Source organism: Vidua macroura, chromosome 1 (genome assembly GCF_024509145.1).
Source record: "Vidua macroura isolate BioBank_ID:100142 chromosome 1, ASM2450914v1, whole genome shotgun sequence".
Classification (NCBI taxonomy): Eukaryota; Metazoa; Chordata; class Aves; order Passeriformes; family Viduidae; genus Vidua; species Vidua macroura.
The window spans coordinates 61,513,916-61,526,201 of NC_071571.1; the positions used below are offsets into that span (position 1 = coordinate 61,513,916).

At 39.7% G+C, this 12,286-nt stretch overlaps 1 protein-coding gene across 1 annotated transcript in view; it reads left to right on the plus strand.

Annotated features, from left to right (window-relative positions):
* Positions 1 to 995: 995 nt before the first annotated feature.
* The window catches only part of KIAA0319 (KIAA0319 ortholog), a 44,021-nt gene continuing 32,730 nt past the window's right edge, over positions 996 to 12,286 (plus strand). Inside the window, exons 1-2 of the mRNA XM_053995553.1 lie at positions 996 to 1,059; positions 9,622 to 10,388. Coding sequence (XP_053851528.1) covers positions 1,011 to 1,059; positions 9,622 to 10,388 — 816 coding nt within the window. The 5' untranslated portion in view covers positions 996 to 1,010. The remainder of the gene's footprint in view (positions 1,060 to 9,621; positions 10,389 to 12,286) is intronic.

Consider the following 12,286-nt stretch of genomic DNA (forward strand, 5'->3'; position numbering starts at 1 on the left):
TACTCTAGCTCAGTCAGCCCTGGCTTGTCTAAGTAACTTACTTTTCCTTTTGCAAGGGAAAACACCTAGATGGTTTTTCATCATATAAAATTATGTGTGGCAAGGAACCTGCCAAGAGCGTCCAGTTAGCAGCATTTCTATCATGTAGATTCAGGCAGCTGAAATATGGAAGTCATGTAATGATTGTGTGATACTCTGCCTTGAGAAGGGCTGTTCACTGAAAAAAACACTATCTGTGTTTTCATTTACAGAAGTGTTTCTTGGGTCAAGCGTGCATTTAGGATCCTTTATGTGGGGGGACTCTGGCTAAACTAGTTTTTTCCTTGCATGAGTCTTGCATGAGTAATGTTGCTTTGAACTATTCATTCCTTACATCTATTTGTTGCTCAGGATACCTTACTTGGAGAATTTAGTATCCTGACAAGGAATGTCTCCCTAGAAATTCTGGAGTAGAGTGTGTGCTTGCATTACCTTGATAGCTGGGAAAGAATAGCTTGAGCTCTGCCTTAAAAGCTGACTTAACACTGCATGGATTTTAGCATGAATGCTAAATCTGAGAAAATACTGTCTGTGATTCCTCCGTTAAAAGTACCTGCTAGTTTAAAGTCATAACTAAACCAGGGTCTGGATAACTGCAGACAGAGTATTTGTGGGGTTTGAGATACTGGAGGCCAAGAGTGCAAATATTTCTGGGGTGTTTATGTATCTCTAGAGAAAGAGATTTCCAGGTGGGTAATTTGTTCTGTATCTTCAGCGTGCCTGATCTACTATGTCATCCATGCAGAAGTCAGGAAGTAATGATAAAGCCTGCATGTCACCTGTTTATTGTCTTTAACTGTGACATTCTAATTAATGCTCACATCTGACCTATTTTTTTCCTGTGCTGTGTTTCAGTGCTTGATGGCCACAGCAGGGCACTAAACAATATCAGAAAAAAAACCCAGCTTTAAGACCTATAATTTCCACACGACTGGCTGGAAAAGCAGTTGTCACTGCCTTCCTGGTGCAGCATGGCATTTGGACCTGGTGTTCTCTGCCTGTTCCTATGGACAATAACAGGTAGGAGTATTTCTCCTGTGTCTGAATCATCCAGACAGAACAAGTGAATTAAATGCTCCTTGAGTGTATATATAGCTGTGAAATAAATATGAATAAGGCAAAAGCTGGGGAATCTTGTGACTCCTCAGTACAAAAAGCTTTGGTAAGTTACACCTTCATAAGCTGAAATGGAGGAAGGCAGTTGTGAGTAGATGTTTGAAGCCAATATCAGCAGGCTGTTTTTGGGGACATGCATGGGGCAAGAGTGGGTGGTGGGAGAGTTCAAAGAGTTTTCCCTCTTTTTTGCTTGCAAGAGAGCAATTGAAGAATAATGTGTTGCTTGCATTGTGTTGCTGCATTTGTGTTCTGAATTATCATAAGGTGGTTTATATATGAGTAGCATGAGTGCACTGGTTCACATCTCTCACCTCATCAGACTCTCTACAAACATAGCTATCCTTTAAAAGAACACAGGAAAAATCCTGTAAGTTTCTGCTTCAGCCACAGGAATAGGTAATTTATTTCCATAACCAGAAAGATGAAAAATGATAGTTAATACTACCTCTGTCAGAGAGAGACTTAATCTGGTTCAGGTAGTTTTGATATGGTAACTGAAGAAAAGGATATTAGGAAGTGGGGTTTATTTCCTTAAATATATTGTTTGAGTTCTATCTGTGGTGGTACTGGTAGTATCTATATTAGCAGAAATTGAGAAAATAATGCATGACTGTCTGACTCTCACTTCTTGTAGTATAAACAGAATGGGCTGTTTCATGAGGTATAGACTTGCTTAATGTGCTGAAGCTTAAATTGACTGCTGAATTTGGAAAACGTGGATGAAAGGGGATGGATATTAGCCTACAGGTGAGGGGGATAGTCATTAACTATGTCTGAGCTCGTAGGGGGTGTTCGAGGTAGTCATGAAGATCACCATGAGGATCTCATAGTGTCGAGCTTTTTGAAGAGAACATGGAGCTGAGTTTTTTGTTGCTGTAGTGAAGAAGTGTGCCTTTTGTAAATAAATCCTCTCCTACGAGATACTGAGTACCTGCTGTAGGGTCTATGCTAGCATCTTTAGAAAAAAAAAAAAACCCACAGCAACTTCAGCAGAAGAGAGTAATGTACAGTAAATACTGAAATTTGCCTGTAGAGAATGTCACAGTTTCATGCTTTTGATAATACTGTAATTGTTAGCAGATTAGAACATCTTCCACATGCATATAGCAAGTTACCTGTTTTTAGTTGCAAATTTGCTATGCTCTCTTGGCTTATCTGAGAACAAGACCATTTCTCTCAAAATCCTGGCTGTATTTCAAGCCTCTACCTGTATCTCAATTACCAGTTCACAGTGTTTAGGGGATAATATAATCTAATAGATCATATTATTTTAGTAAAAATGTTAGTATTTCCATCTCAATAATTTGCAGTATTTTTAATACAATTAATATTTAATTAATCTGGGAGGTTCCTGCTAATTTCCAGGATGTCTTTGCTACAATGTATCAGTAAATGCTTACCTCTTCTAAGTCAGAAGGACTTCTTTTCACTGCAAGCTTTAAGGTGAATTGACTGAGACTCAGGAATTTGCTAGATGTTCATTCTGCAGGTTTTTTCTGCACATGAGCTTGTGCTTTTAAAGGCTACCTTTTCTTAAAAAAACCCAAGTTATCTCAACATTTGTTTTATTTAAGATAATGAGAAGACTGACTTAATATAGGAAAGAAAGACTTAATACTCCATCACTGAGAGAAGAGAGAAACAGCCTCACTGATGAATAATGTTGGAAGGATATTGAAAAATATGTTCTGGTTCATTAAAAGAAATTGAGGTGTGCTACTCTGTCCTTTTTAGGTTATGTTTATTTAGTTTTATTTTGTGAATGATAGTTTTTGACTAATAGTGTTTTACTGCTTTTAATAAATGTGTGGGTTGACCTTTGCTGGCTGCCAGGTGCACAGCAAGTCACTCTGTCACTTCCCTTTCTCAGCGAGATGGGAGAGAAAAATAAGATTAGAAACTCCATGGACTGAGATCGAGACAGGTTATGTCTCGTTCATGTGCTAGTTACAGTCAAGAGCTGATGAAATTTGACTTAGTGAAGTTTATTTACTTTATTGTCAATTAAGCAGAGCAGGATAATGAGAAGTAAGAACTACCATAAAAACACCTTGCCCTTACTTCTCCCATCTTTCTATATTCAACTTTACTCCCAATTATTCTTTCTTCTTTCCATGAGCAGCTCAGAGAGTCAGGGAATGAAGGTTGCAATTAGATCATAATGCTTCCTCTCTGTTGCTCCTTTCTCCTCACACCCTTTCCCTACTCCAGCATGAGGTCTTTCCCATAGGCTCAAATTCTTCAAGAACTACACCACCATGGGTCCTTTTCACATGAAAGTTCTTCAGGAACAAGCTGTTCAGTGTGGATCCCCAGTCAGGTCACAGGTCCTGCTGGAAGATGTGTTTCTGTGTGGAATCCTCTTCATGGGCTTGCAATTCAGGCCAGGAGCCTGCTCCAGGCTGAGTTTTCCAAGTTCCTTCAGGGCTTACCCACCTGGTTTGAGGTGGGGTCCTCCATGGGCTTCAGGGGTAGGTATCTACTTCACTGTGGAGCTCCATGGACTCCAGCAGGACAATGAAGCAGTGCTTCACCATGGTTTTTACCACAGCTGCAGGGGAATCCCTGCACTGGTGCTGGAGTACCTCCTACCCCTTCTTCACTGACCTTGCTGTATACAGGATGGCTTTTCTCACATTTTCTTACTCCTCTCTCCTGTCTGCTGTGCTTGTGCCAGACTTTTGTCCCTTCCTAAAATCTTTTCACAGAGGAGCTGCCACCCTTCCTGTTTGGCTCAACCTTGGCCAGTTTTGAGTCAGTCTTGTAACAGGTTCTGTCCTGACATGGGGCATGTTCTGGTGTCTTCTCACAAAGACATTCTGGCAGTCCATTTCTCCCTGCCCCCAACTACCAAGATGTGCCACATAAACCTAATTGATACACATATCCATCACTTACTAATGTTCATGCTTCTCAGGAGGCTTGAGCTGAGTGTAGCAATAGGTATGAGTGTATACTATGCCTCTATCACTCAACATCTCATGCATTTTAGGTGATTGATTTCCAAAATCTCTGGATGCAGCTCCTAATTTATCCATATACACCTTGAATTGATGAAAGCAGCATGTATTGAAATACATTTCAATTATTCTGGCCATTAATTAATGTTTTTTTGCTAATGTATCAATTTCTTTTTTCTCTATGAGAGAAAAGAGACATTGTTTTCCAGCACAAGAAAGTGGGTTTACTTTGCAATTGGGAGTCCAGTATCTTGCAAGCAATTAAGTCTAGCTCTCTTCTTGAGCAGGCATATTCTAATTTGGCATTTGAAGCAGACCTTGCAAATACTGCTGTTAAAATGCATTTCTGCAAATATTATGAATAGCATTCTCATGGCTGACTCTTGGTTTTGTCATATTGTATTGTATGTGTGTTGTGTGCTTTGTTTTGAGATTAGCCACTCCAACAAAAATATAAACAGCGATTGCCAGGTAATTGCAGTCACAGGTGTTGCATCATCTAATCTCCTGTTTTCAAGTCCATGTAGGCCAGATGTTGATTGTATGACCTTCCAGAATCCTTGGTAGCCTTCACCAATGTCCTTTTCTTTACTCTAGCAGAAGGCGTTTCTAAATATATTACAAGCCATCAATTTTCAACACATTTCACTATTACTGGTCTTGGACTTTGAAAAACATTAATACTCTTTTCTTGGTACATATCTAACATGTAAAGCCCAGGCCAGGAGTGTCAAGGAACGTTTTAAGATGTAGCTGTGCCTTTGAAATGACAGTGGAACCACTGCTATGTGGTCGTGGTACATTCTTTGTTACTTATTCTACCATGCCTAGATGTTCTAGTGTCCTGGTTCACACAGGTCTTTCCAGAGATACAAGATGGTGTAGTGCTTGATTACAGTCTCTGGGATCACAGTGAGTTACGTGTATGCCAGGTTAGTTCACATTGTCACATTGTCCATTGGAAGTGGTCTGGTATTTCCTTGTGGAGGGATGCAACAGTTACAGCTGTGCACCTACCCTTCTTTTTTCTTATTCTTTTTTTGTTCCCCTTCTTTTTAAATAGCACTTAGCTGGTTTATCAGCGACAAATAGCGATGATGAGAATTCCTGGAATGAAAACAATGCTTGAAAAGGATCATCAGACCCACTGAACTGATTATGAACTACTAACAGATTCTGGACAAAAGAAGTGTGAAGACTGCTGTAATGACCATAAAGGCTTTGCAGATCATTATTTGCAGATATTTACTTTTGATAGCTTTTGTTATCACATATGTATCTGTGTTTAAAGGCCTGAGAGAGAACCTCAGGGCAGCCTGCAGTAAAAGAATGAAAATGCTTTATGGTGTGCAGAGATGTTAACTTCTACTGGAGGAACCAATGCAGTGACATTTCAGATGTTGAACTATTCAGATGTCAGTGATACTGCTTTTCTGGTTTCAAGGACAGTACCTTCTGTAGGGCATTACCAAAGCTGATGGAGTATAAGCACTTTTCGTCATTTATGATATGAAGTGTGCTTTGCAGGAGTTTATAGCTCTGATGTGGAAATTATCTCTAGCTTGAAAATTGGAATTTTTTAATTTTTCCTCTTAGATTACTGTAACTGAAATAAAAAACTTACTTTAATTTTGCTTCCAGAAACTTATCAAAATTGTTTCAGTGTGTTATAATGGTAGTAGGAAAAAACAAAATTTATTTTTTACTGATGTGATGTCTTTCACCTCAAAATTCACCAAATTAGGTAAAAGTTACTTGAATAGATTTTTAAAAACATCACTAAGCCTAAAAACAGAATAGAACTAGCTTGCTGCTAAAAGAGAGTAGATGGAGCATGTGGCAAGAAAACAGGGATGATCCTACTCTTCCTTTAGCAAACTGCTATAGGATCCTCCATGCTCAGGTAGTCCAGAGACTTTCAGGCTGTGAGAATAATGTGCTATGTGGACTCTCAATGTTGTGCTGCCAGCAAAAAGGTAATGGGATTCTGGTCAAATGTGACATTTTTTGGTGCAAGGTCTGAATCTGAGCTTTTCTCTATTACTTTACATTTCCTCTTTGCCACTTCTTTCTGCTTCTTCTTACAGTGCTTGCTGCTAGGGAAAGCAAACAGAGTGGATAGTTCTCCCCTTGCAGGGCTTCCTGCTGGGGTGATGAGCTGTGATGACCTCAGTGTTTCTACACTGTCACAATTTTCTACTGACTGACTAAAGAATACTTGCTGCCAAATCTTTCAAGTGCTCATGGCTGTGTGAGCACGGGGGAGAGAAACTCTTAGGTTTCCATGTCCACTTGAGGAAAGGTCTCCAGCCAGCTGCAACAGGGAAATAGCTGTATTCCTGATGGGCTCTTGACATAAATGGACTCATGCTCCAAGATGTGAAGGAGCAGAAGTGTGAAGCTCAAAGAAAGGTGTGGATGTTCCCTCATTAAAGGAGGGAATCTCTTTAAAATGAAACTGTATTCCACACTGTGACTCTGTTAGGATTTTGGTAGGGGATATAGGTTGTTTTTTTTTTTTTTTTTGTGGTAACCAACTTGTCTGACTAAGTCTCTGGATATGTCAGTGTTGTCCTACAGCAGATGTAACAGGGTGCAGCTAAGAGGAAGAGAAACACTTTGCTTGCAGAAATTTTAGGTTATTGACTCATGTTCCAGAGGGTTTTTGGGCCATTTTAGAAAGGGAATCAGTCTTCCTGTTGGTAACTTGAATGAGTTTTTCTGAAACAGAGAATTGCATGATGCTGGTTTTTGCCATTACTGGTCAGAGTAGAACAGAGGTTTAATTCCTGAGATCAGTTAACTAAGATAACATAGCTGTGCTATGACTTCACACAGTAGGTAATACTGTAGGAGATACAAATGTTAGTAAGTGACCTTTCATATTGCACACCTTCAGTAAATTTTCTGTAAATAAGAGACCTCAATAAATCTGTTTGAGTCCACTGCAGACTGGAGATGAGATGTAAGAGAATATGAAATTAGAGATCAGATCAAGTTCACTCTAAGCAGATCTTACATTTTTCATGTGAAGTGGACACACCCAGTGTGAGGCCAAAATAGCTTGATAAATTCATCCTTTCTTGCACACTTACTGCTACAAGTCAACTCAGGTGTAACACTAAATAAAGCAAGAGATGAAATTTCCATTACTTGGAGATTTTTTTCTGTTCCTTGTTGGGATGAAACCAAGGCCTTCTGACATTTGCAAAAGCAGGTAGCCAAGGTTTGTGGCTAGGTTGTGTACTTGAGAGATCTAGGTTCAAAGTCATGTATCATCTTAGGAATGTGTTGAACTTGTTTCTCTCTATGGCTAAAGAAGCACCATGAATTTTGAGGGATGTTGACTCTGAAGTGTGATAACTGATGTGTCAAACTGAAAGTGGTGGAGTGAGATTTGAAGCTTGATTGAGGACTTGAAGTCTGGCCTCAGGTTAGAGCTGTGGAGTGTCCCAGTTGTGTACACTTGTCTCTAAAGCAAGACCTATTGTTCATTCTCTTCTGAACAAATAAATAGTGAAACCTTCAGTTTTATTTTTTTTAACACACTCTTTACTTTCTATTTCAGGAATAAGTTAAAGAAGGGGGGTGGTGAAAACAACAATCAAAGGAGCTTTTTGGCCCACATTAATAGTGCTGTTCCTAAAGTATTAATTGTAAATATTTGTTACTGACCTGATATTACACATTTGCAGAGTCATGTTTCTGTTTTCCCTTTTTAAAGGCCTGTTACTCACCTCTCTACTGATTTATGGGATTAACTAAATGCATATGATTTGCAAAAAGACAATGGTTGAATGGGATGCCTGACTCCTGTACTTAATTTAACCCAGACTTTTTCTGGTTCCTCTGTTGTAAGTTGTGCAGACAACTTAAAGGGAAGACTTGTGATGACAATTCCAAGTCTCTGCCAGGGGGTTATGTTATTGGAGGTAAAAGGGAATGTAGAGAAAATTTTTATATGCAGCGTAACTGAAAAAAATGCAGAAATCTTGAGCATCTTCTGGGTACAGATAAGGATACTTTGTCTGGGCTGTGTAAGAACAGGATAAGTTGTTTTAAGTGCGTGTTTCCCTGGGTAGATTTTTTTCATTGAAAGTGTAAAGTGGAACACTCGAAAGCATCCTAGCTCTGTGTGAAGGAGTAGCTGCAGTCAGAAAAATGGTACTTGAAGCTCTTTATCCTTTTCAGCTTCCTATTCAGCTATACCTATTTATATGTCATCAGTCTTCTTTAAAATTTGTTTCGTTTCACGTTTTCCTTACCCCATACAGCCAACTCTGCAAAACCATCATACCATCTTGCCTCCTCTATCCCTCAATATATGGTGCAATTTTTTTTTGTTGTTTGATTTGTTTGGGGTTTTTTTTGGTTTTGTTTTTTTTTGTTTTTTTTTTTTTTTTTTTGCATTGAACTAACCTACTTTGCAAGCTTTACATTCTTCCCAGGCAGTTTGATTCCCCACATATATTTTGATAGCTGTATTTAGACCATGTATTGTGAAGGTATGTGCTGCAATTCAGCCCCGATGAGGTGGCGGGGATTGTGATGTGGTGCTGGACACGTTGCATGTGTCCACACATGCATGATGGTTTTTGACTAAAAAAAAAGTGTTTGTTTTCATTCATTGAGATAGCAAGTCCAGTTGAAAACCAAAGAGAATAATTTTCTGGTTTACTCAACTTTCATGAAACATATTCAGATTTTAGGGAGAAGAATTCTGAAGTGCAGTTATAACCATGGAAAAAGCACCTAGAAAAGTTATTGAAAACTGAGTAGAATATATAATATGTTGATTCATGCTTTTTTTGACCATTTCACACTCAGTCTGTAATGTGCTATGAAAATAATTCTGATGTTACGTTAAAATATTTCAGCTTTACTGGAAATGAAAGAAGGAGCTCCACACTGGAGCAAGCTCTTGGATTTTCACATGAATTTGTGGGTAAAGCAGCAAAAGTTTGAGAAATCGATCCAGGTTTTATATTAAGACTAGTGAGTATGTTGGGGTGAGGAACTCTTCATGACATTCAGATGAGATTGCAAATCTTTCTCCTAGAGTTTTGCTCCCTTCTCCCTCAAATGAAACAATGACATGCTACAGCATCTTATTTGAGTTTTCTTTTAAAACATGTTTTTAAAGATCCCAGTAGGAACATGCTGTGGAAGTAATGGATGTATCCCATGATTTTTGTATTCTCTGCTCTTTTCTTGTTTTTAAGCATTGGCAACTTGCTTTCATCTCTATGTATTTGAATTTGTAGTGCAGGAGTAAAAGGTATTTCTGCAAAATATGTCAAGGTCCTACACTGGAAAATCCTCCAGAGTACAAATATTACTGCAAAGGGACATGCTTAAAAAAGGTAGTAGTGATTTTAGTGAAAGGAAACGTGCTTTTTTAAATAGAATACCATGTTTTTCTATATTGAAAGCTATTTATGATCACAGTAAACTATATTATGACTTGGTTGTAGTGCTGTGCCTTATGTTGGTGGTATTATTGCAGGTTGCAGTTGTGAGCAGTGCAGAGAAGGAGCCACGTACTCAGGTGCAATAATTTCTCCCAACTTAGAAACCACTAAAATCATGCGAGTTCCTCATGCTTTGTCAGTGTCTGACTGCATCGCAGCATGTTGTGACCTCTCTGGTTGTGACTTGTCCTGGATGTTTGAACGGCGCTGTTACATCGTGAACTGCCAGCACAAGGACAATTGTGAACCTAAAAAAATTGAAACTGTCAAGTCCTACCTTACCTTTGTGCTGAGGCCTTCTCAGAGGCCAGCCTCACTGCTAGGGTTTGGACAAGTGATCCCAAGCATGGTGCACTCTGGGGGACTCCAGAATGAGCCGTCAGAGGAAGTGAGTAGCCTGAAGAAGCTGTCTCTGCTTGGAAAAGATCCCAGCCTTGAGGAGATACCTGAATACATTGATGATTATAAAGAGTTGGAGCAGAACCCCTTTCAGGTGGGCATCAAACACGAGCAGAAGGACAGTATGGATTATGCTGACTGGGGCTTGATAGTGGCAGGTGAAAATGGCTTCAACACTTCCATGGGTGATGATAGAGATAACCAAGAAGATTTTGCTGAAAAGAAAGGGGAGGCTGGAAAGGTGGAAAGCCTTCTGAATAAAAACAACTCTGAACTGACTTCCGTCAATGAACACTCTACAGAGGCGTCATCCCTTCCGGAGATTACAGCACTCCCTGGGAAGACATTTGAAAGGGAAGCAGCTGTTCCACTCCTTGCACAACCAGATGCTTTGCAAAAAGAGGTAAGGAAGGAGATAGAGTATGGTGGGGATACTTGGCAATTTATTGCTTTGTAATATTACAACTCTCAAATGACTTTGTCTTGTTACTGTGTAAAAGAGGCTGAAGGGGATTGTCTTAAGAGGCAGGTGAATCACTAAAGGACTTTTTTTTTTCATCAGATGATAGGGAGTGAAGTTCCTTTTAGGGTATTGTGAGGTTTCCTTGTAAGTGTACAAATGAGTGAACCTGGACCTGGTGTAATAGTGTTACTGTGGTCTTCACTTCTGACCCCTGGTGACTCACTGGAAGAAGTTAGCAGGGCAGTACTAGTAGATCCTCTGGTATCCAAAGGCCAGGATCAGGGAACATAAGCTCCTCCATCAATACAATTAGGCCTGCTTCATGGGTTTCATGCTACTAATGCACAATGGTGTTACAGGTGTAAGTGCTGAGTTAATTTTTATAATGCTTTTAAAACATGAGAGGGTCGTGGAACTTAGGGAGGGCTGATAGCGGTTTTGGACCATGATGTGCAGCAGGATGAAGTGGATAAGGTGTTTCTGTTCTCAGAATCCTTGAGTCTGATAATTAGAAAAATAAGTTAATTACTTAAAATCCAATACAGATGTCAGTATAAGTAAGATGAACCTGTTCTCTGTTTATGCCAACTAGTTTGACCACTTGAGACTAAAGGGGCCTTGGTTTCTTAAAAACAGGGCGGGTTCAGTTGGAAAGTTTAAACAGGCTATAAATTCAGTATTCCCTGGGTTTGACTCCCCTTGCCAGAAGAAAGAGGAAATTGATCAATGTTAGCTGACTTGCTCTGAATTCCACTTGATTTTGTAACTAGCAAGTATCTCTTGCTGTGAAAATGGCAAATTATTGCTGTTACTGTAGGGAAGAAAAATGCAAGCAAATAAGAAAGTTGTGTGAAATCTGTGACAGCTGCAGTTCTGGGAGGGGATGACTGATGTGTGTAGAGCAGCAAGTCATAAGAAGCAGATAAAGACTTCAGGTAACTAGAAGGAGCCTCCTATTAACAGCCCCGGTCCTCATGGTGGATTTAAGACACCCCAATACCTACTCGGAGGGCAAGAGAGCAGGGCAAAAGCTGTGCAGAAAGTTTCTGAAGGTTGTTGATAACTTTAAGAAGGTTATTGCTTTGAGTTGCTTCCAGGAGTTGAGAAGGAAAGACTCTGCTGGACCTCACCCTTGCAGGAAGCAAAGAATTAGTTAGGGATGTAGGCATGAGGTAGAAGCTCCTAAGAGGGGCAGGAATAAGTGAGGAAGCAGAGTCACAACCATGGGCTGCAGCAGAGCAGTCTTTGGCCTGTTGTGGGATCTGTTTGGAAGAATTGCAAGGGACATTGCCCTGGAGTTAAGTAGGGGCCATGACAGCAGGCTGCTTTTTGAGGACCACCTCCTGTAGAGTCAAGGTAGCTGTGACTTTTATGATTGACTAAGTTGGTCTGGAGTGTATTGGCACAAGTGAGAAGAGATTAGAACTTGTCTTCATGTGTAAGGAAGAACACTTGACAACAGAATGAGTGCTGTGGCAAACTAAAAAGTAGGTACTGCTTCTGCAAGCAGAGTTAATGATTGGAGACTTGTTTTGAAAAGTTCCTACCATGCACACTTTGAAATGAGCATAATTAACATGGGGATTTAGGTGAGAGGTTATTCTTTTCTTAGTATGCAAAAAGTATGTATATATGTACATATGAAGAGTACAATACCAAAGTAGACTGTCACTGCTAATAAAATTTAGAGTGACATTCTGTCATGCACTAGTGGTGCAGTTAGTTCTAACACAGGGCAATAGCTGAGCTAAAATTAAGGACACGCAACCACTACAATACTAAACGTATCGCCTATATTTCCTTCCATCTGCAAGGGGAAACTTACAAGCATCTTTTAG